The sequence below is a fragment of the Phaethon aethereus genome (assembly GCF_964289735.1).
Source record: "Phaethon aethereus genome assembly, chromosome: 12".
NCBI lineage: Eukaryota > Metazoa > Chordata > Aves > Phaethontiformes > Phaethontidae > Phaethon > Phaethon aethereus.
This window is the reverse complement of record NC_138588.1, coordinates 14,824,667-14,849,742: the sequence shown is the minus strand read 5'-3', so window position 1 is coordinate 14,849,742 and position 25,076 is coordinate 14,824,667. Positions and strand designations below refer to the sequence as shown.

Genomic DNA, 25,076 nt, shown 5'->3' with positions numbered 1-25,076 from the left:
GGTGGCGTGGTAGCGAGTGTGAACTCTGTCACCTAAAATCCCTTTCCTGCAAGGTTTTACTGTCATTGAGGGCATAGTGTAAAATATGCCTTGGCTGGGGAGAGGGAGACTTCTGAACTGTAAATGGTAAAAAAGTGTCAGATGCTTTCCACTGGCTCTTCAGCTGGAGAGTATCTGGGTGTAAATCTGACCATTGTCTGCGTTCGATCGTGGTAAGTCCGGTCAGGGCTGAGTCAATTACAGTTCTGGCTGGTAACCAAGAACTGTACTAACATGAAGTTGCAGCTTTGAAGATAGTTATGGTTTTAGCTTAATGGTGGTTGACGCCCACATAGTTGAGATACTCAAGCTGTGAGGTGATATTCAATAAATGAATTGGTGTTTTGCCATTGATGCAAACTACTGCAGTGTTTGACTTGAAATTAATAATTTTCTCTAGTGCAAGCTACAAATAGTTCCAAAACCACTTACTTACAGTTGAAACAGCAGATTTTACTTGTTTTTAACATTTTATTTCATCATCTGGCTTATTTTTTGTGTTTTGGTATCTGTTTCCTTCATAAGAGGCAATTTAATGCTGGTTTTATGTTGCTTTATAATGGTTATTTTAGGCTTACCTTTTCATGTTCATTTCTTTGAAAACAACATAAAGCAGCTCTCTACTGTTTGTTTGGGGAAAGAGAGGCTCAGTAGCTACTCAACAGGAAAGTACTAGTGCACTTACATCATTCTTTCTAGTATACATGAAATTTGCCAGTGATTTTTGTTATATGTTCTATCTGTTACTGCACTTTGAAAAAATAAACCATATTAGATATAGTCTGATCAAAGACACAAAAAGGACAGAGAAATTTCTTAAATGTGTATGGGCTGCAGGAAAATATGTGTGTTGCTTAATGGCAGTTCAGGATCAAGATTTAGTTTAAATGATTAACATCATGATAAAAACTTTGAAAATGGGTCCTCTAAGCAAAACAAAAAAAACCCCCAACAAAAACAACAACAACAACATGTTGCTTGATTATTTTTCCTCCTGGTATGAAAAAACTTTTTCAAGACTGAAAATTAGCTATTAATAGAAAATGTTTGCCAGTCTGGAAAAAAAAATTTTTTTCATATGTTAATAATGTCACATTGAATGTGAGGTCAGAATTGCATTGCTGGACATTTAACTAGCTTTTGCCAGCTTCCATGCAGATTAAAAACAGTTCTGCAGTTCATGTTCCAGATATCATGGACACTTTGACCGTGATTTTTCAGTCTTTTCTGAAGAAGTTACAATTGTGTTGCCTTCTCGTTGTAATAAGAGGAATGTGATAAAATTAACTATGCATTTTTGCAGTCACAGCTGAATTTGATACTGATAATTGGCATAATTGAGAGTTTAAGGTGAAACTGGTGGACAGAACCGGTCCCACTGCTGGGTGCTTTGTAGTTCAAATAATGATTTGTATTTTAAACATTTGTCAAAAGAAGCCTTGGCAGAGTTGTTTACTAACTAATCCTTTTTGCTTTGTTTTTTAAGGTGTCTCCTGAATTCTCACTATGTCTGATGGGGACTATGATTACCTCATAAAATTTCTAGCACTCGGTGATTCTGGAGTAGGAAAGACCAGCCTTCTTTACCAATATACAGATGGCAAATTTAATTCCAAATTTATCACAACGGTGGGCATTGACTTTCGGGAAAAGAGAGTGGTGAGTTTTCACAAACGGTGTGTTACTTCAAAATGGTATCTGTCTTGGTGATGGCTAGAATCTATTTTTCAAAAATCTCATTCGCTGATCCTTACGTGTAGGCATGCAATCAACAGTTACTGTGTCCTTAATCTTGTGATGAGGAAATTCTGTCATTTTACCTGGTTACTTTTGTGGTTGCTGTGTGTTTTTCCCACCTCATTTGCCCCAAAGGTAAAGTGAGAAGAGCTGATTCTAAGCAACCACTTCTCACTGCTCAGCAAGTGTTGAAGAGTGTATCTGCTCCATGAGTTGTGCACATAGTACCTGTAGTAGCACTTCTATTGTTGAACTCCTCTTATGAGGAAGAATTGGGCTCTAGTAAAAATGTTTTTGCTGTTTGTAAATTTAAATGGCTAGTGAACAAAGACTGCAATGGTGATTTTAAAACCATTTGAAAACATGTGAATGAAATAGTGTAGCATGATACATGGAGCTGATCTGGCTTCCTAAGAAGTTACCACTGCCAGAAAAGAATTGTGAAAAATAAGGTAGTTTTGTGTTTGGGGTTTGTCTTTTTTTTTTTTTTTTTTACACCATGAATTGTTATTAAACTAGGCAAATGTACTTTTGATATGAATCTGAGCACTGCATTATGATAACCAATTGGATGCTGGTCCTTACTGCACTGAGAAATGGAGTTGGCACAAGTTTTCTTCATTGCTCTGTAGAAGTGTTAAATGCCTTTCAATGTAGTCTGATGATTTCCTAAGTGTCCAGAAATCTGGATGGTGTAATGAGCATTATGCAGACTGGCTTTTGATGGATGACACACGCAGCATAGTAGTGGAAGGAGTAAATATATTAGTGAAATGTGAAACTGGTCTCTTGAATAAGTTAGTATTCCTTTTGTGGGTTAGTAAACATGGTGGGTTTACTTGATCAGTGCATTTGGTAACTCATTATAAGATTTAGGTTTCACAAGCTGAATCATATAATCCACTAATTCAGCGTGGTTATGTCTCTCTAAAGGTATGTTTGTAACTCTGTAATCTTGGGTACAATGACAGCTGAAGGTAAAGACGACAACCTAACATGAAGTGTTTTAAACAATAAATGAATCTATTTTTATCTGATCTTTCCAAAGCTAACAGATGCCCTTATTTATACTTTCATGCTGAGTAAACTCCTTAGCTTTTATTATTATTATAATCCAATTTCTGCTTTTTAAGCTATGATACGATAAGATCTACCCTCAGCTCTTTTTCAGCAATCTTTTGGCAGCTAAGAAGAGATGTCATTATCTTTATGAGTATGTTCTGTTTGCTAATGAGGTTCTGTTAGTGGTACAAATATATTGCCAGATTGCATGATACAATTGTTGCTTTCTTATAATCACATTTTAATTTGAATATGATACAAGATAATAGCAAAAAATAGAAAATCAAAATGCTAAAATTAAGCTTGCCTAATGAAAGTTAATGGCTGCTTTAAATAGCTGTTTGGAGTGCATAGTCTATTGGATACTGTTTTTTCAGTTCCACTTTTACCCTTATTTTTAAATATTCAATTGGATGCAAAATTAAAATGCAACCCATATTACTTTTGCAGAGGGATTGAGTTGTAATTGGAATCTTTGCATCAGCAATGCTAGTTTTGGCTGCACTTCATGACTCTGTGTCAGTGATTTTGTGTTCTATAGAGGCTGGACTGCTAACACTGTCTTTCAAATTTGCCTTTTACAGGTGTATAGACCCAATGGGCCGGATGGCATTGGTGGCAGAGGTCAGAGGATACATCTTCAGCTCTGGGATACTGCAGGGCAGGAAAGGTATGTTCCACCACCCCAGCTAGCAAGTAAGGCAGCTGCCATCAAGCTAGATGCAGGTGGAACTGAGTACATGAATTGCCTTTATAGATTGTTACATTTTAATTGTATGACTCAATAGGAAAGTGTGCTTACTTTAATTTTAACAGTGATGGAAAGTTTCCTATGAATACCCATTAAATTATGACTGTAACTTACAACTGTAGAACATTAAAACTGTAATTGTTGCTTTTTGTCTTTTGGAAACTTTCGGTTTACTTTTTTCATGACCGATGCATATAAATATTTTTAAAGCTTTTCTTTTTTCAGTTTTCCTTAAATTTCTGTAAATATGTTGCGGTCTTGGGAAAGTCAGACAGGTGAAATCACCTCAAAGGATTTTTTTCCTATTCATCTATCATCCTAGCACTTGACTAGCATCTACTTGTTGATAGTCTTAAAATCAAGAACTGATGTGTACAGGGAGCAAATTTCTGTTCAGAGTTTGAATTTCATTCTTTTAATTTCTGAATCTTGATAAAGTCATGCTTTATAGTAGAAGACTATCTAAAGCTCTCACGCTTGAGTGAAATGTCTCCTTGACTTCCTTAGGCCTTCAGTAGACCACAGTAATGTTAGCAATTCTTGTACTCCAGTCCCTACATCAGCAAAACAATTACAGTGACTATTTCATTCTAGTTAATTCAGTCTTAAGTTACCTCAGTTTTATGAGTGTGTGTAATTATATTTTCCAAGTAACTTACCACATGAGCCAACTAATTTCACTTTGCTGGTCTAGGTTTCGTAGCTTGACAACGGCTTTCTTCAGAGATGCCATGGGGTTTCTTCTACTCTTTGACCTGACAAATGAGCAAAGCTTTCTGAATGTCAGGAACTGGATAAGTATGGCATTTCTTTACTTTTTTTTTTTCTCTTTCTTTGCATGGGTGGGGAGGGGCTATGTTTATAAATATGGAGTCCCACTGAGAAATAGAACTGAAAATACTGTTTTTTATAGCTTTCTCAGTAAAAGAAAGTAAATGTTGCATTCATAATGGTAACAGCTGTTAGCGGTAGCTTCTAGGGCTTACCTGAAATTTAGCTGTGCCTGCTGAACTTGAATCTTAACCTATATATAAGCAAGCTGAGAGAACATCATATCCCTGGCTCTGGTGATATTCAGTAACTTAAGCATGCAGAAAGCCTATGCAAAACTGTATTTTGGGTCACCTGAAGCTTTGCTAGCAAAACTTAATGGAAGACATATGTTACTAGGCTGGGGTATCTAGGGGAAGGAGTTCCCAAACTGCATCATCCATCAGGAAAGGGAAGTATGTCCTTTCCTCGCAGCTCACTGAAGATGCTTGGAAGCATCTTGTAAGCATAACTCCTTAAGCTACAAATACATAGCTTTTGTGGTAACTTTGTCAGGCTTCTGCTCCTCTGGCTTGTTCCTTGGCTTTTTCACTGGGTACATGATTGTAGATGTGTACTTGTTCTCTGGCGGCTCAGTGCAATGGCAGAAGTCCTGTGAGGTAACAGAGAACATACTTGTTTTCTGTCTTTCGAAGAGTCATTTCCTTGAAGGACTGTGTGTTCCCTGAAATGTGGTAGTATTCTTAGTGAGCTTTATGTGTGACAGTAGGTTGTGACTCCTATTCATGTTGTTAGGTCAGCTACAAATGCATGCATATTGTGAAAACCCTGACATTGTATTATGTGGAAACAAGAGTGATCTGGAAGACCAAAGAATGGTGAAAGAAGAAGAGGCTAAGGAACTTGCAGAAAAATACGGGTAACTAACTTCCTTCCAGTTATTATTGCTGTATAAAGCAGAATGAAATGTTTTCTGTAATGCCTTTTCTGTGTACTGAAAGGTTGTTGTGAGAGTAAGCATTTTAGAATGCTTAACTGGCTGGTATGTTTTTTTTTCTTCCTGTCAGATTAATGTTTTCTGCATTGCCTAAAAATTCATACTTTAGTATTGCAATAGTCTTGCACTGGAGATTGGTTAATCTTCTTTCCTTGGCAGTAAACACAGTAAAATTTCACAGACATTCTGGAAAAGAGAGAGAATGTACATGAAGAGGCAGGTGAATGATGGGGATCTAATTCTGTGCTGAGGCTTTCTATGCGGCACAGAGAACCTCGGTGTCTTACAAAGTGAAATCCAAAAGAGCATTTGGTGAGGTGATGAGTGTCACATCAGATTTTAGGAAAACAAAAATAACACCAAGCAATGATATCCTAATTTACAAGCTGTGTTGTTTTTCAAAAGTTTGTTGTAGCATAGTGATTGTCTCTGGCATGGCCATGGAAACATGTGGCCTCAGTTTCTTTGAGAGCCTTGAGACCCATTCACCAGCATTCAGAGAGTCTGCTTACAGAGTGCTGGGCTCCCACAGAAGAGCAGTTCTAGCCCAGACCACAGTTCCCCAGTTCTGTGCTCCCTCCCCCTTCAATCTTCCCTCAACTGTTCAAGCAATTTTGTTGGGACTGTACCTTAGGTGAATGCTCAGTGACCTAGCCTCAAAGGGTGAGCCATGTTTTCTTGCAGGCGTCTGCGCTCTCAGAGACTCCCAGGGAGTCTGAAACCAGAGTCAGACCATCAGGAAGACTGGGTAGCCTTGCCCTCCCCCTTCCCTCCAGGCACAGGTCGTGTGTCCTTAAAGGAACTATGGGAAATCTTTGTTCCTATCAGATACTAATTAATCCCATAGTACTTCTATACCCCCTTAACTCTTCCATGGGTCTCATCTCTTGATTGCATTTGCATTTCAGTGTGAATCAGAAGAGCACTTTCAAAGCATATCTTCTGATCCATTTATTGTGGTTTGATTCACATAATGGAGCAGCATTCTAGGATGTGAACTGGATTTCTTCTCAGTTGAAAACTAAACTAGATGATGTGCTCCAACCAGTAATCGGCATTTAGCCTGGAGGAACAGATCCAAAGTAAAGCGCACAAAACATGCGTAGTATGAACACTGGGTCCTCAGTGCTAACTGCCTTGTTCTGCAGGTCTAGTCCTGTTGTGCCATGCTATTTCCTATCACATAGTCACAAATTAGTTTTCCTTGACCTTGAAGAATCATTGGAGGCAAATCAAAAGCAATCTGTCTAGTAGAGACAAATGGGTTTAGTGCAATATTACCTGCTTTCTTTTTCCTTCTCCTGTGAAAATGCTTATTTGAAGTCCATGTCACACAGAGACAACAACAGCAAGTGCATATGGTACTTTAGCTGCTTGTGAAGGAGCAAAAACTTCTAAACAGCAGCAGATGGCATGTGGCCATTTCTTAAAGATCTGAAAGAGATCTCTTTGCCTGTGGCTTCTGGAAATAATTTATGAAATATTCATCTTTGTGGCTGAAAATGCCAACATAATGTAGGAATAGAGAGCTAAAAGTCAAAGTTATAGATCATGTCCAATCTGTAGGCAGTTACAAAGTTCTTTTGCCCTGTAGAGATGAGACAGGATAGCTGCTAGGAGTCACTTACTCCCAAGGGGAAGCAACATAAATCTTGCTGCAGCAAATAGTCTCCTGGTAACAAAACTGTGATATAGTGGGTATCTTCTTTCTGTAGAAAGGCCTTGTACTGGTGAGTGATGTATTTTGAAAATGATTGCAGGAGACCTGTACACTGAGACAGTAAGATAGTATTTTTGACCACTGTTGTGGTTTAGCCCCGGCCGGCAACTAAACACCACGCAGCTGCTTGCTCACTCCCCCCTCCCCCAGTGGGACGGGGGAGAGAATTGGGAAAACACTTGTGGGTTGAGATAAAAACAGTTTAATAGGACAGCAAGAGAGAAGGAAACAATGACAACAACAATAATAATACCAACAAAGGAATGTACAAGAACAAGTGATGCCCAATACAGCAATTGCTCACCACCCGGTGATTGATAGCCCATCCCTGAGCAGCGATTCCCACCCCCCCCAGCTAACTCCAGTTTATGTACTGGGCATGACATTGTATGGTAGGGAATATCTCTTTGGCCAGTCTGGGTCAGCTGTCCTGGCTGTGTCCCCTCGCAGCTTCCCGTGCATCCCCAGCCTTCTTGCTGGCAGCCCAGCACGAGAGGCTGGCCTGTCCTTGACTACTTAGCAACAGCTGAAAACATCAGCATGTTATCAACAGTTTCTCATCCCAAATCTAAAACATAGCCTCACACTATCTTCTGTGAAGAAAACCAGCTCTATCCTGGCTGAAACCAGGACAACCACTCATTGAATCTTGCAAGTTAAGTAAGAAATACTTAGAACTATGAAGTGATTATACCAGTGAGTTGAGGAGTAACACCAATGTAGCCACTCCAGCACCACCCTGTGGGGAGCACTGATCGCAGGAGGTCAAAGCGTACAGACCCGCCATTGAAACACCCTGACCCATAACAATAATGAAAACTAGCAATGTATTTTCAATACCAAGGTGCCCAGAAACTTTGTTAACATAAAGACATAGGTCATATAGAGTGAGGTATTTTTTTCTTAAAAATGTAAGAGAGTTTATAGTTGAGGTGTCAACAGAAGAAAGAGTCACCTTTTGTAGAGATGAGTACTACATTAGGAGTCTTTGCTGCCTTGCCTGCAAGGGAACATCCATACTAGCATTCCCTCTCTTGCAACGACACCCTAAGCTGATGTAGATGGAAGTCAGTAAGGAGAACACTTCTGCACACAAGACCATATAAAGTAATTGCATCTCTTGTAGGGAATGGAGCTGAAAAAAACATACCTCAGGAACTCATACAGACTAGTGTCTCTGTAAATTGTGGGCTCCATGACATAAATAAAGCTTATCCTTCTGCCCTATCTATAGAGTCAGCCATTTCATTAATTTCTTTTGCATTTCAGACCACTGACCACTTAGTGTCTTTCTGCTGTGGAGTAGCAGTAACAGCACTTGTGTGATTGCGAAGTATGTAGCAGTTATCATGTATTAGCAGTTATCATGTATTGTTTTTTTCTCCTATGAATATAAACTGTGTGATGTAAGTTTGTGCTTTTTATCTTCTGCAGAATACCATATTTTGAAACCAGTGCAGCTAATGGGAATAATGTAAGCAAAGCCATTGAAACTCTGCTTGACCTTATTATGAAGCGCATGGAACGGTGTGTGGATAAATCCTGGATCCCAGAAGGGGTAGTGCGCTCCAATGGGCACAGCTCTACAGAACAACTGAACGAGGAGCAAGAAAAAGGCAAATGTGGCTGTTAACTCAGCTACAATTAAGTTTAATGTATATGCTAAAGTATAGTACAGTTGCAGCTTAACTGTTTAACTTTTGGACAAATCACACTGTGTAGTTATTTAACGAGCTATATTAAACCTTGATACTAATTTTTGGTTTTTTTCCTTCTCAAACGATTGACCTTTGCTTCCAAGGTATACAGTCCCTTAGTGATGGGACAGAGGTGTAGCACTGGATATTCCTCTAATTCTCCACTTCAGAGGGAAGGGAAATAGAGGAATTTTCATTACCAAATTTAGAAGTATCTCTGTGTATGGGCAACAAGACTAGGCATTTAGATTAGATGTTGTGACTGCTCTTAGTCTCTACTAACAGCAAGTTCACCAACATGGTTCTTGGTTTTGAACAGAAATATTTAATCATTTCATCAATGAACAATCTTGAAGAGCAAATCCTGTGTTTTCCACAAAACCCTATGAACAGCTTTTCCTTGCTCTCTCAAACAATCAGTTTTTAGTGTTAAAAACCAAAAGAAAGCTATTCCATGCAGAACAAAAAACTACAGAGAGGCACAGGGGTGCATATGTAGAGCACTTTGGGTATGTCATGAAATTAAACATATAAACTACAACTGTACTATATAAAATATATCCAACACAGCCTATGAGACTTCCTGACATAATTTGAATTTCTAGAATGTGCATATGCATATATTTATATGTAAATGGCATAACTGTACATCTGTTGTTATGTTTCTCTTAAGCTACCACTCATGCTTTAACAGGCAAAATCAGAGCTAGTGCTTTGAACTGAATTTGTTTTACCAAACACAGATTTGGAGTGTTTCTTCAAACTTGGATTGAAAAATGAATGATGATTGTCTTCTGGTGAGGTGCAGCTAAGATACCAGTTCTGTCTAGATCAGTATTTCTAAAAATTTATGATACGCATTTTATTCTGCCAAACTTTGTCCTGTATATCTTGGTTATCATACATTCATTTATGGCTTCTTCATTTCCTTTGGGTTGTATTAAAAAAATAATACAGTTGCTTTTCTCTTTCCTCCTGTGGATCTCATAAATGTCAATTTTGGTTTCAGTCTATTGTGTTACTCTTTGATCATTTTTATTTATTCATACAACCTGAGGAACAATCAGTATTTTTTTGAGGTTTTTTTTCCAGATGTGCCAGATTTATAAGATGTGCCTACCAAACTGTTTTCTACCCATGGCAGAGTTTATATAACTCTAAAGTATTGCCAATTAAAGACATAACATGCCAAATTGAGTCTTTTTACAGACTTTCCACTGCAGTTTGTTTACAAAACTCCAAAGCTATTCTTTAGAAATTATGTATTTATTTATTTAAATATTGTAATTACTGCAATTTCAGGCAAACATTGATACCAGTTGTAAACATGAATTGCAGCATAACAAATTTTTTGAAGGACCAAAAGTGTTTCTAGAATAGGAGCTAATAAAAAAAAATACTTGATGTAGCCTCTGGTTATATTAATAATACATGAATAAGTGTTAAAACTTGGTTCTTAAATATTTTACAAAGTAATGCATTGTTCTTAAACAAACATGATGTGTAAATATTAGATTTTTATCACAGCCTACATAGAATATTTTAAAAGTGCAATATAATTGGACTGCCCTGGGGCTAGGACAGAGCTTAAAGCAGTTTATATTGAATAAATATAGGATTTTTTTCTACTATACAATACCAAGATTCTAAAATGCTTGTGGGACCGGAGTTACTGTAGTTTAACTCAGAGTGCCTTTTGGAGTTAACCATCATGTTTCTGACCAGTAGAGTATCAAACTCTACTGTAGGACACAATACATTTCAATGTATTTCAGTGTCTGAATTTCTTTTAATGTAACTCTTTGCTTTTCAGAGGGTTGCAGTGGAACTTTGTCATGCATTAACTTTAATGGGAGTTTTTGTGCTTATAGCTCCACCCAGTTCCTGAACACAGTAAGGATTATTGCAACCAACTGCTGAGCTAAGTGACTACTAAAATGGTGTAAAAATAACACCTTTTGACTACTTATGTTTAGATTGGATATTGAATATTAAATACTGAAACTGTCATATTTTTGTCATGCTATTATATGTAACTATTTACTGTATAAAGAGAGTCTACATAAAATTGCTTTGATGTCAGACTTTGAATGTGCCATGAGATCTATCGGTTTGAATTATTCCGTGACAAAACTTTTGTTCCCTTTTTCTCTCTCTTGAGAAATCATGGTAAATGTTTCTTGACAGGGAGTTACACTATTCTTACTAGTCTAGCACTGGCTTTAAAAAAACAAAGAAGAATTCTCATATGATGAGAAACTGTTATTTAAAGAAAAGTTGCTTCGATCCAGTGTCAGACGAAAGCGTTGATCTGTAATAGAACAAAGTTTTGGAAAGGATTTCCATTATGATGCTTTGTCCCAGGATTTCTTATTAATATAAAATAGTTAACCATTTCTGATCGGAACCTTGATAGCATTTGTTGAACTGTATTGTAACATGTCCCGTTGTCTCAGCTCAATATCTGTGTTCTTTTGCACTGTCCCTGTGCGTTATGTTTTTTTTTAGTTCAAATGCATCTAAGTTCTCTTCTATGGCCTAGGTACTTCTTGATGTGCCCCGGTGGCACTGACTGAACCAGTTGGATGGGGGGCTGATGCATCCTGGGTGATGCCAGATGGAGCTCAAACCCGTAGAATAAAATAGAGGCAACACTTCTGTATTCACAAGACGTTCAGAAAGCCGCTAATGTGAACATGCAGCATGTTCAGAGCAAAGGGAATCAAGCAATACATTTTGTAAAATCTATTGCTTCAACAAAGGTAAGGAGCCTGATTTTTCAGAGAAGCTGCTTCTATCAAGAGCAGTGTAGATTATCAGGTAGGTTATGATATGCTGGAGGACACAGCTGCTATTCAGAGGTTCCTTGACAGGCAAGAGAAATGAGCTGAACTAAACCTTATTAAGTTTAGCAAGGGCAAGTGTGACTGCTGGGTATTCCATCTGGATTGAAGTAACCCCATGCAGAAGTGCTGGCTGAAAAAGTGTTTTGCAGAAAAGGGGCCGGGCGTCCTGTTCAACAGCAGGTTGCCCAGGAGCCAGAAGTGTGCCTTTGGGGCAAAGAAAGCCAACTGCATCTGGAGCTGCATTAGTAAAACGAAGGCAGCAGGCTGAGGAAGTAAGTCTTCCCTTACATTCAGTAATCGTAAGACCACATCTGGAGTTCTGTGTCCTGTTTTGGACAACCCAGTAGAAGAAAGGCATTGAGTCCAGCAGGTGCCAGCAAGATTGGAGGGCTGGAGCACAAGGCGTAGGAGGAGAGAGAACTGGGTTTGCTTAGGTTTAAGAAGAGAAAGCTAAGGGAGACCTTCTGCTGTCTTGAACTACCTAATGGGAGGCTATACAGAAGATGGAGTGACATCCTTCTCAGAGGGCACAGGGATAGGAAGGAGGCAACAGAGAAAATTTGGTGTATAGAAAATTCTGATTAGACATTAGGAAAAAAATGTCACCATACAGGTAGTCAGAAATTGGAACAGGAGCCTGAGGAAGGTTATAGAATCTCCATCCTTGAAGACACTAAAAACTGAAATGGATGTGGCCCTGAGCCACTTGGTCTTAATTTGTCCTGCTTTGAGCAGGACCTCCACAAGTGTCTTCCAACTGACATGATTATATGCTCTATGAACCTGATCCTACAAATGCACATGCTTGACAGTTGTCAGTTCTTTTATATGACTGTATGTGACAGTTCTTTTACTTTTATTAGGAAACTTGGACAAGTACATAAATATTTGCAGACCAGGGCTTTGTTATGAGTTTAAGGCATTGAGATATTCGGTGAAGAAAACTCTTGCTATGGTAAGCTGTGTCAAAAATCAAACAAATGAGCTACTCAATTTGCTGCAAAACTTCTTCCAGCAAGGCTGTTTTTCAGCTGGATACCTAATTCTGTCTGTGAATAACTGTTAATGGAGTGGAAGGACATACTCTTTTTTTTTAATAATTAATTTGGATTCTCGCTCCAGCAACCTTCAATCTATATTGCCTTTTAGATCAGGAATAAGCACTTCAAATCCACAACATAATGGCTTGTACTTGAAGAGGAAATGAACACCTTGATATGAAAAAAAGGGGGGGGGGGAATCCAATTGTAAATGCTTGCAGTATCACTTGTGCTCTCACAGCCCATCTGTCTGCTGGAGTTATCGGTGACAGTCTGTAATCCACAGTGTTTAAATTGTAGAAGCTGCCAGAGACTTCACGATAGAGTACTCTGCCAGGAAAAAGCTGTCGTCGGTTAAATAAATACAGTCCATGGAGGGAAAAGAGAGTCACATAGGCAGGAAACTCAAAGGAATCAAACTGGAAAAGGATTGCAGTTGCATATGCTAAAGCGCAGCAGCCCTAGACCTAAGCAAACTTGTTTATTATTTGGTTTTGCCTCTAGTAACTTGGTGTCTTTGTAGCTTCCCTCATAAAATTGCTTTGTGTATGTGTTCCCACTATTTCCTCTTATCAGCTGGCTTGCCATCTTCTATCACAGCCACAGAGCCTTCCCTCCGGCGTGCAGCATCAGACTAACTAATATCCTCTACAGTCCTATCTTGCTTTCTGTCTCAGAGTGGGTTCAGAGCTTAGGGCTGGGGGTGAGTACTAGTCACCAGTCATATGCTCTAGCCTCTGTCTCCTGCAATAGGATGTGGCTGAGGCCTGGTTTTCAAAAAGATTGGAGACAAGTTTTGTGCTGATAAGGTTAATGACTCTACTGTGCTAAAGCACTTTCTATCTTTTCCTTCCATCTTTCTTAACATAGCCCTAAGCTGACAGCCTTTTTTGTTGTTTTGGAAACCAGAAAGCAAAAACTGTCCTAAAGGCACATGCAATTCAACACGTGGATTTTTCACCAAATACTCAGGTAGTTAATTTCTTCTAAATGGAGAAGCAGGAATTCTGGTGGTAAAGCCTTACGTGGTGAGGAAGATGCAGACACTAAGCTAGGACCACATCCGAATACTGAAGAACAGAGAGAAGACCCTCTCTAATTCCAAACAGTTTAGGAAGGTACAGGGCCTAGCATTTAGGTCCTTTCACAATAAGCGGGTAACTCTGTAGGAGGGGAAACAGGAGTAATAGGTTCCTTAGAGCAGAGCCATTGGTTTTGGACAGTACTTCAAATTTTGCTTTAAAAATTAATTCCCCTGTAGAAGACTTATATCTTACAAATATGGAAGTGGAGCAGAAAGTGATTTGACTGAATTCTAGAGTAAATCAGCTGTAAACTTAAAAATGTATGTCTGACTCCCTTTCCTTTCCCTGGGTTACTGTCTCTATCCTTATGTTAATACTGAGCCATTTCAGCTTTATTCATTTTTCACACTTAAAACAAAATTTGCATTTATAATGAGAAGCCAGAGGGTATCAAACATGAGCTGATCACAAAAGCTTTTAATTTTCATTTAATTTCCATACTAAGGTATGAATGTGTGTTTCAGGGAAGTAGAGAATCATCTGGGAAAGAGAAAAAGCTTACTTTTGAAGATGCAATATTGTGTAATGGATTTTTCTGTATATGGATTCTTTTTTGGTGTTTTGCGGGGGGAAGTTTACTAGTATCATGAGCACAAGTATCTCGCAGCTTTCAAAAGGATTCTTTCTGGTGAAATCAAAGGACAGACCATGCTCTTGATATAATGGATTGCAGGTAGCGTGCATGTGGCTGATGTGTGTATCCGGTGAGTGAATGCAGTGTGTGTGGTTTTCGGCATATTACTTCTGTAACACTTTTTGCCATATTATTTTTAGCGTATTACTTGTGGTATTATTGCTTTTGTAGATGCTTTTCTCACCCTTTCCCCCCCCAGTAACCTCTCTATGTAATGACTTGGAAACTGTGGCTCCAATCAGCCAATAAATGGAGCTTTCTTACAGCTTTGAAGAAAGCACAGCAATGAGAACTTCCCCACAAACTACAGTCTCAGTATTGTTCAAGTACCCAGTTTACCATTTCTGGGGTAATAGTCTTTTCCACATTTTATATATGGCTGATCTGTTCTATTGAGAGATCTTGCTAAGACGTACAGTAAGCTTCATGGTCTTGCATGTATTTCACAATGGTTAAAGCCTGCCAAAGAAATCAAGACCAATTTGAAAAGCTTGTGCTACTCTACTATGGACTTAAAACCAAAACAACATCCCCAAATCAAAAAATGATACATTCTTCCAGATCGCTTTCCTTGGGAGGGAATGTACTCTGGAATGTGCTCGTTTTGGTGAAGGGTCAGTCTTTGGAGAGGGGTTTATGTCTAAGTTGCTGTTGTTCCTGTTTCCCATTTGGTCTGGCACAGACGCCGTCAGAAACAGGGCCTGTATCTGGTCTCTTCAACCACGCTCGGGAAAGGAGCGTTTTAGTTTTCAGCTAGGCTTTAAGTGATCCTATTTATGGGACTCTTGGGGGTATCGCTTTATTTTGGGCTGCTGGTTTCTTCACAGAGGAGGTCGCTCAGATGCCGGTAGTGCGTGGGAGAGGAGCGTTACTGCTTTTGTGTTGCAAGGCTGTTCGTTGTGGGCGTGAGGAGAGGTTTCCACAGCCCCGATATAATTGGAAGTGCCATTTTCCAGCGAGTAGCTTGTGAAGAGATACAGCGCTGGGGCCTTGTACCTCTTGGTGCAACGTCAGCTGTTGGGGGGCCCCGGGCTGGGCTAGCTCTCGGCCCGCATCAGCACCTACCCATCGTCAGAGGGACTTTTCTAACGCCCACTGTGCAGCCGGCTCGATAGCGATACGGCGCGGAGTGAGCTGGCGGCTCTGCCGGGGCTCGGGCCTGCGGCTGCTGAGGAGGCAGTGCGGCGCGGCCTTATTACGGCTGCCTGTCTCCCCGTCGCCCCTGCGTGGTTGTTTGGCCGAAAACCCGGCGCGAGCACTTGCTCGTTTGCAGCCAGGTGCCTGTGTCGGGCCTGTTGAAGCTCTTGATTAGTAGGGGCTGTGTCTAACGACCGCCGCACAACACCACAAACGTGCCCGGTGAGGGGCTCGGGGAGGCGGCGCCAGCCGCGGCGGCTGCGGCTGGCGGACCGGCCAGGGAGCGTCTGCGCATGCGCTCGCCGACGCGTTACTTTGGCGCATCGCGGCCGGCAGGGGGCGCCGGTGGCCGCTCTGCCGGGCGGCAACCCCACCGCCTCCGGTCAGCTGAGCGCGACCTTCCGGCGGAGCCATGCGGATCGAGAAGTGCTACTTCTGCTCGGGGCCCATCTACCCGGGCCACGGCGTCATGTTCGTGCGCAACGACTGCAAGGTATTTGCCCGCCGAGGGGAGGGTGCGGCTGGCGCCTGTCAGCGGCGGCGCCCGGGGCCCAGGCCCGCTTTCCCTTGTAGCCTGCTCGACTGGGCTTTGGCCCGGCCCGGTGGCCGGGCGCTTTCGACTTCTCCCGCGCCGGCTCGGGCCTGTGCCGGGGGGGAGGGCTTCCCTTTGTGCACGTGGGGGCCCCAAAGGTACTCGCCCTGTGGGGCGGGAGGCTTCCCCCCCCCCCCCCCCCCCCCAACCACGCGGTGCTCACGTCTTACGCCGTTCGGTTAACAGATGTTGCCAAGGCCCAAGGGGGCCCCCCCGGGGCTGGTGCCCCTGTCCCGGGCTGGGGTGCAGCTGCTTACGCTCCTACCAAGCCTCGTTCGGTTTGGGGGCGTCTCGGGCCGCGGCGGGGGCGGCATGTAGCCTTTTCCTCGCCGAGCCCCCGTAGTCTCTGCTCACGGCGGTTCGGAGCCAGCGCAGCGGCCATGCAGGCGTTCATGAGGTGGTGCTGGGTGCCGTCGTCCACGGCGCAGATGTATTTGCAATGTGGGAGCCGTTGCGTGGAGTGATGCTGTAATTTGGCAACTGTCGTGGCTGTCCAGAAGACTGTGGGCTGAATTGTTTGTTTTCAGCTTTTACTAAGAAATTGTATGCTTTGCAGAGCAATACAAAATCCTTTAATTTTATGATTTTGCAGAAGTGGAGGTTTCAGTTAGTAGCAGGTGATGCTAAAGCTTTGAACAATTTAGACTACAGGCACTGTGTACTGAAGCTAATGGTTTATGTCTCTCATGATACTCTACTAAAGTTGTAACTTCGATATCTAATGTGACTTACCTAATTGAGGCTGTTATAACAGGATGTGCATAGCACCTTGGGCTTCGCATTATTGTGACAATTTTGTACATAAAATGTAGTGTAGAGTTTCCGAGCCTTTTCTGTAGTACTGTCGGGCATTGGAGACCCCAGCGTGAAACAAAGCTTACTCAAATAGCTTCCTTCCCATGCTCAGATGTCAAAATCAATAGTGTCTCAACTGTATTGCTAGTCTGAGTCACAGCTTTTGGGGATTTAGAGGTAGATTTAGATTGACACAGTTCCATTTAGTAGAAAATGGCCACAAGGTGTGTGTTTTATTAAAAAAAAATAGCACAATGTCATGTTAGCTGTCATAATCTATGACAGAACAAAATATGTTAGATTTGTCTGAGTTAAGGTGAAAAAATGTGGTAGTAGGTTGTAAAGAAAAAAAAAAAATTCTTGAAGGTAAAGGGGTATAATATATGAAAGTATAATATACCTTTACTAGAGGTTTCACGTTTTCCATTCAGTTTCCTTAGAAGTAACTATTAGATGGGAAGGAGAGTATGGTCAAAGAAAAATAGGGATTTCAAAAACTCATGAATAAAGGTAATTTTGAGTACTTTTAAGTAGTTTCATCTCTGCTCGGGATACTAGACAGCCCAGGGTAGTTCAAAATGATGCACAAATTTAGGGGAGGTTAAGAACTGTAGCTAGGGATATGACCATGTCTCTTTTGCATGCACACCCCACCCCCCCACACCGCCATCTTGCTGTGTACTCTTTTTGACTGGAAAATGTCTGTTGGATTTGGGATAGTTTGGGATAGGGGGTTGTTCTGTAGCTTGGCTGCTAGTTATATAATTTACATACTAATGAGAGGGAAATTTCAAGTATGGATAGTGAAGTTTCTTTTATGTGTCTTTAACAGGCCTGAAAACATCACCTGGATGAACATAAGGTGCTTCCATGGCTAGCAGTGGCAGGTGCCTAAAATGAGGCTAGCATTCTGTAGAATGTGTAGAAAAATGGAAGGGAGCAGGGGGGGAAAAAAAGGTCGGTTAGAATGTTTAGGCAGATTCAGTCCAGGACTAAACTAATGTGCTTAGGACTTCTGCAGCAGGGTAGTCTTTAAGGCTTAAAGCTACATTCCAGAAGATAGACTTCTTCTGTGTGTGTATGTGTATTGCATTGAAAAATGTTATATGAGAGGCGTGAGGATTTTTTGTTGTTGTCAGGATGGCACTGTATCTAAAAAGTGCTGGCAGGTATAGAAAATTGTTTATCCACAGTGCAGGTTTGGTTCTATAGTTATTTTTGCAGATAATAGTTTTCCCAGCTCTGGTGTATCTTATTTATAATCAGCTTAATTGGAAGTATTTGTGCATGTCCCTGGCAGCTGTGAAAAGGACTTTATAATAAAAAAGTAAGAACAGTGCTTGAAATTCCTGTTTGTTAATGGCTGTATTTGAACTAAAAAATTGGAATTTGAAAGACTAATTTAATTTTTAATGAGCAGTATTGTTAGAGAAACTTCAGTGTTTGATATCATGCTTGCGATGGGGCAGGAATAATATGCTTCGACTATAATTTTTTTCCCCCTTCTTTTTTAAGATATTTAGATTCTGCAAATCAAAATGCCACAGAAACTTTAAAAAGAAGCGAAATCCCAGAAAGATGAGATGGACCAAAGCATTCAGGAAAGCAGCTGGCAAAGAGTTGACAGTGGTAAGAAGTTGAACTGGTTCACACTTTACATTAGCTCACTAAAATGGCAGAAATCTAGCTTTTTCCAGTTGCAAACAGGTTAGGTTAGCTAGCTTAATGTGTTATCATTTAATTAGATTAGGGATGGAGTAAATGGAGAGAAGAGGGATTGTGGAAGAGGATGTGAGAGTTTTCTTGAGAGCGAGGTGTTCATTTAGCTTGACTGTAACTTGGAACTTCCTGTTTCAGCTTTGGTGTGGAAGACAGTGTATCAGGTGCCTATGTCAGTAATACTTTGAGGTTTCCAAGTCCCAAGGCATTTTTTTTTTCCATCTATAGATCTCCTGCGTTCTGTACATACACATTTGGTAGTTGTATTTCTGCACATTCAGATACCAAGTACCCCAGGAAGTCTCTTAATGTAGACACATAAAATAATGACCTTTTGAAGTCTCCTTAAAGCACACAATGTATAGGAAAAGTCTTTGCATAGGTAGGAACGTTTGAAAAACAGCATGTGAGATCTTAAAATAGTTAAAAACAAGACAAGGTTTCTTCATTGGTAGAAATACTAAGCATTCATATTTGGTGGAACAGTCCTTAAATAATTCAAGAATTACTGTGACTTAATTACCTGTTTTTTGAGAGAATACTAGCAATTTAGTAAGTATTTTGACACAGTGATTTGCTGCCTTCTGTGGATCTTCCAAGGGGAAGAATGTGATTAGTTTTGAATGTGACTCTGAGAAGCCATGATAATTAGCATCTCCTGTAATTGTATTTCTTGCTTTCAAGTTGGTTCTGGCTAAGTTGAAAAGAACCTAAGATCTTAATTTAAAATTCCTTTATACATATCTAAATAGGTAACAGTATGCTCCAATTTTGAGATATATCTATGTAAGCTAAGAATTAAATCTATATATAAACATAGTGCTCTGTTGTAGTTTGGTTGGTATCCATTCTTTCATAAGCCAGCTCCCGGGAGAGTGTCTAAGTAGGCTTGTGACAATGGGAAACACTGTATTTGTAAGAACATGACAGTTCTTGCTGCTTTAAATAGGTACATTGGCTAGAGGTTTAAATATATTTACTTGTTTTCCTGGGTTTCAAGGTTTTTTTTCATTAAACAACAAAAAAATTAAGACAGACGTAATCTTGCCAGGTGGTTGTTCACAAGGTATTTCTGAAGGACTGTCTTGTTCTCTCACTTAGAATGACAGAGGAGTCAGTCATTCTGTCCCCTCATGTTTGGAATGGAAAAGATCCACTGGACAGTATGAGGCAGCTGTAGTTCATCTCCCTGCATGTAGGTTAGAAGACTGTGGCACTTTGGACATCTGTGCTCTTATGAGATTTTTCACTGTTTGTGACATGTTCTCATGATACAAAACAATGCTGTATATTATAAATATGTAAAAGCTGCCACAGTTTAGGATAAACTATAGTGAATTGATGTGGTGCTGTGTCACACTTGGCTAAAAATAAATTTTAGGTAATTTTTTTTTTTTATTTTTTTAAGAATAAGAATGGCATGTAGATGTTAGCATACAGTGTGCTCTACAGCTTCTCTTTTGGGTATTTTGCTTGATGCTGCCCCGTGGTGAAAACTAGCGCGGCATATGAGTGTATGTGCCATTTCTTGCTGTCCTGTGTAGTTTCTCTCATTTGAGCTGTCTTTAGCTCAAGTGAAGAGTAGCAGCTGGTCTAATAACTGTGCTTTACCACTACAAAAGAGAACCTGTGGGCAGGGAAAAGTCCTCAGATAAAGTTGGTATAAAGCTAAGTATGTCTAGCAAAAAAAAAAATCGGGAAACTGTTTTCCATCTTAAACTCTTGGGGAAAAAAAAAACAGAAAGAAAACCCCCGTCTGGCCCAAACACTACAATGTCATCAATTGAAATATTTCACAGTTTCAAATGGTTTTATATTGTTTCAATATTTTAAAAATGAAATAGTGGGAGGTTTTTGAGCCTTTTCAAAAATACAGGCTGTTGAGTAGAACTTATTTGACCTGCATTAAATGCTTTTGACTCTACATGTTTTCAATTTTGCCTTCCGCCTGTCTAGTCTACTCTGTATTTCCTACTGCACATTGGTCTTCTCTGTTCCTTTTGTCTTGCTAAAAAGAAAATACCTGAGAGAGATGTTTTGGTAAATAGTTCTCTTCAGACAAACCACTGTGTTGTCTGACTCTTTGAGGTCAAACACTCTGTTTTCTTCTAGTTTAGTAATCTCTAAAGGTTGTTAAAGTATAGGAACTGAGATTGTGAAAGGGAGGGGAAAAAAATCATGTAAAATATGAAGTTATATGAGTGAGTGCTGTAGTAAGAATGTGTTGATCTAAATATGCTTCTGTATATAATCTATATATACTTTTTCTTAATATAGGATAATTCATTTGAGTTCGAAAAACGTAGAAATGAACCAGTGAAATACCAGAGAGAGCTGTGGAACAAGACTGGTGAGTAATTTTTAGAAAAAATGAAAGGTGAACTAAGGGGACTGAACTTTTAATTCTGAAAACATCTTAATGTAGAGTAATTCTTGGAAAATTGATATTTTCTAGTGATTGTATTTGAAGTTACTGGAATCATGACCAAATTCCTATGTGTGGAGGAGGTTTTAGTTCTGAACAGGTGTGGAGTTTCACTTGATTTTATTTTTTTCAGAAACTGGTTAGCAAATGAGGTGCAGCATTCCTCTATTTCGAATTAGTATATTCAAAAAACCTTAGTAGCTCTACAGCTTTTAAGAGGTTCCCAGTGTAAACCTTTGGTACTGATGCAGTTGTTTCTTTGTTCCTGCTTGTTCCACTTCAGTTTGTATAATAAATCAATTGCTATAAAATGGAAGAGTTACTTATGTCACCAATGAATGCCACAGAGAAGGTGGTAACTTCCATCTGATTTCAAGTAAGAGTCTTTAGTAGTGATGGTTAATTGTAGAAAGCGTCTTGTAGACGCAAAAGTGGAAGCATAAATAAGTTTTAAAATACAGTTCATCATGGTTGGCACACAGAATGTCCCCCTACTCTGCTCTTTGAAGAAGGAGTAACTTCCCTATGGTATAAGAGTTGCCTCTCATATAGAGGTATTAATGGAATACTGGTAGTGTTGTTCTGCAAAATAGCATGTATTTTCAACTGCAGGTATGTAACCACATTTAAAACAACTTCTGCTTTATTTCAGTTGATGCAATGAAGAGAGTGGAGGAAATAAAGCAAAAACGCCAAGCTAGATTTATTGTGAACAGGTGAGGAGAAGTATTTGTATTACGGGACCTCTCACAGATCTGTATTAGACTGTTAATCTTTCCAGAGACATGACGACATAAGTTGAAATGGCTGTTTGCTTTGTACACACAAGCCATCCGAGCAATGGAGTGAAATAGTTTGAGTGGGCTCTGCTACGCTACTAAACTACTATGCTTTATTGGCTGACAAGTGAAATGTAGCTTTTGGACACTCGATAATAGTTATATTTCCTTGCTTGTAATATGGAGTCTTAGATTTAAACAACTTCCTTGCAGGAGTTGATATAGTGCTGGCTTTTTCGCTGGTTTTGTATCCAGTATATGCTTGAATTGGTTTTCAAATACTCTTTACCTTTATTTCCTTACAATGATAGTTACATTTTATATACCTTTAGCTAAAGATGTGTGTCATGCATTAAAACGAAAATAAACATCTCCTCTTTGAAGGTAATTAAATTTAATTTTCCCCCTCCCCAGATTAAAGAAGAGCAAAGAGTTGCAGAAGGCAGAGGACATCAAAGAAGTCAAACAGAATATACACCTTCTTCGTGCTCCACATGCAGGTGAGAACTTGTTTTACCTGGTTTGCTTAGGTTAACTTGTGGATACAATTCTATAATGAGTATTGTTGGGGGGTTTTTTATGACTAATTCTACAGATCAATAATCTTCTGCATTTTTCTTACAATTAATTTGTCTACTGAATATTCTTGCAAGTAAATGTAAGCAGTGTCTTTGTTCTGAATCAAACATACCTTTGTATTTATCTAGTCCTGCATTCATCCTTTCTTTTCCTTATTTATTTTAATAATAATAATACAGTTCTATTTATAATACAGTTTTATTTATTTTAAACTGCACTCAATACCTGATACTCTCTGAACTGTGTTTAACCAGTACATTTATCTAAGTCTTCCCTTTGAACTGATTATTTGAACTCAAAAGACTATACCACTGATTGATACAAAATACAGTAGTTAAGCTCTACTTTTTGAATTTGTTACCTAATTGTGAGAGTAGGGGGTTTTTTTGTAGTTCACTGCATATAATGAAACTTAAATGAAAATACCGTTTCTTCAGTGTAAGCCTAACATTTTTTAAAATACGGTAATTTTACAAATTTCCATTAAAATCTGCCTAGTTCAGATATAATTATGTATATTCTTTGTTAGTGAATTGAGTTTTTCGGTTGGAGAAACCTGTTTCCCCTAAACATTTTTGTGGTTTCTAAACTCTATATTACAAGTACTAGCTTGTGTTAGATGATGTTGATTAAAAATTGATTGCAAAGATGGTTTATTTTTTAAAATACAGTGAATAGAGTAGCGTAATGGAGAGAAGTTAAAAACGTTTCCATTAGTTACTACTTTATGAAAATTACCAGTGATTTTGTCTCCGTGGATGTAGGCGTGACACATTATTAGACATTAACTAGAATTCGGTTCTATGTTTTTTCTTCCAGTCTGTGTTAACTGTAGTCTAAGGTGGTACATATGTGACAAAAGGTTTTGTCAGGATATATTTAAACTTTTGTTTAATCTGTCCCTTGATTTTTGAGGAAGGAAAAAGAAAAAAGATCTGAATTCAAAAGAACAAACCTGAGTGTTTATTTCTTTTGTTTGGCTTTGCTTATGTTAATGAATGATGCACAATAGCATGTAGTACATCTGTTTGTCAAACAGCAGCTGCCTTTTCAGAGTTTTGCAATTCCTGCTGGGCCTTAAAGAGAACAGAATCAAATGTCGGTCCTAGATTTTTTTTTTTTTCCTTTTTGCTGGCATTATTGAGAATTAACACTATTGCTGTCCAACACAGCATTCAGAAGGGCTTAAATCTTTATATAAAACTAACGCATAAAGGCCACTGATCTGTTAAAAGTAATGCATTTTTATAGTCCTTAGCAAGGTTCTGCTAGGTGTTGCCAGCTACATCAAAGTTCATTGTACCAGATGAAAATATAAGTTGACGGCATTATAGATTTTGCATAAAAACAGCATCAGCTTTTCTATTAAAACAATTCTTCAGTAGTTTTATGTGGTGATGGAGGTTAGCAATAAATACTTGTAAGCTTGATGGGTTTAATCCTAAGAAACTCTTTCAGCAATATGTTTTAGGCTGTGTCACCTAGAATAGACACATATATTGTTCAAAGAAAAACAGTTATTTGGGTTGAGAGACATTTTGAGTTTAATTTTTTCTTTGCTTTGAAGGCACACCAAAACAACTGGAGGACAAAATGGTGCAGAAGCTACAAGAGGATGTGGCTATGGAAGAAGACTCTTAAAATGCTTTAATTTTCTATTTATATCTCTTCAGCAGTTAACAGTTCCTTACTGCATCACCTGACATCATTCAGAACTGTGCTTACAGTCAAAGAAAAATAAATTTTAATGAATAGTGGTCATTTACAGTTTGAATGATCTTTTTTGTTTTATAAAAGCTAAGATGGATACTGGCTTGGGCAGTACTTAACAGGTAATTTGAGAAAACTGAGAAAATCCTTGCAGGCGGGATGGAGAATAATGCATATTGTTTGAGATACTGCGTGCTCCTTGGAAAGTTACACTAATATATTATCCTGATAATTCAAGGAATAAAAGATGTTGGCCAGGAGCTTTTCCTATTTTGTCCTTTCGTACTGGTAAAAGCAGATAAAAATGTATCTTAATGGTTACAAGGTAGGGCAGGATATAGTATTTTTCATCAGTCCAGACTTATTTTCACTCTCATCATTGGGAACATTTTTCAGTTTGTTATGAATGCATATAGTGTTTATCTCCTTTTTAAGTCAGCTTCCCCAGGATTACACTGCAGTTGACACATAAGCCTTGCAAAGCTAACATTGATGTAGGACTTGCTGCTCATTGGAAGATAGTAATGGTGATAGCATCCAGTCTGAAGTTGGACCTGCCATCCTCCGGACCTACCGAAATTCAAATCTGACATTCAGTCACGCTGATTGAGATGCTCAATAAATCACACTTTTGACTGTTTTTACCTAATAGTCAGGATTATTTTGATAGAAAAGATGATCATGGTAAAGAGTAGGTATTTTACATATTGTGGTGGTGTTTGTCTTTTGTCATCAGTACAAAGATAAATACTCTGCTTTTTTTAAACTGTCGGTGGTTATCTACACCAGTGTGATCAGAGAAGCCTTTCAAAGGCATTTAAAATAATATTTACTTTCTTGTCAGTGCTAAGTACCCTGAAAAATAGTAATTTGTAGTTGTATTCCAAACTTGAGTATGTGCTATATCAAGCATTGGAGAACTTCACCATACCTGTCACCTACCGGTGTAGTTCAGAAAAGA

At 39.2% G+C, this 25,076-nt stretch overlaps 2 protein-coding genes across 2 annotated transcripts; both read left to right on the top strand.

Moving 5' to 3' along the window:
- Positions 1-1,545: 1,545 nt before the first annotated feature.
- Positions 1,546-8,710, top strand: RAB27A (RAB27A, member RAS oncogene family; the record flags this gene model as incomplete). The annotated part of the gene is made up of 5 exons (XM_082005454.1): positions 1,546-1,698; positions 3,423-3,508; positions 4,284-4,387; positions 5,156-5,279; positions 8,512-8,710. The coding sequence occupies 5 exons, from the start codon at positions 1,546-1,548 to the stop codon at positions 8,708-8,710; spliced, it is 666 nt and encodes a 221-aa protein (XP_081861580.1).
- Positions 8,711-15,928: 7,218 nt separating this feature from the next.
- RSL24D1 (ribosomal L24 domain containing 1) lies at positions 15,929-24,160 on the top strand (the record flags this gene model as incomplete). The annotated part of the gene is made up of 6 exons (XM_082005160.1): positions 15,929-16,009; positions 18,419-18,532; positions 20,900-20,972; positions 21,700-21,763; positions 22,241-22,326; positions 23,973-24,160. 6 exons carry the CDS (start codon positions 15,929-15,931, stop codon positions 24,044-24,046), a joined length of 492 nt encoding a protein of 163 aa, XP_081861286.1. The 3' UTR covers positions 24,047-24,160.
- Positions 24,161-25,076: the final 916 nt, after the last annotated feature.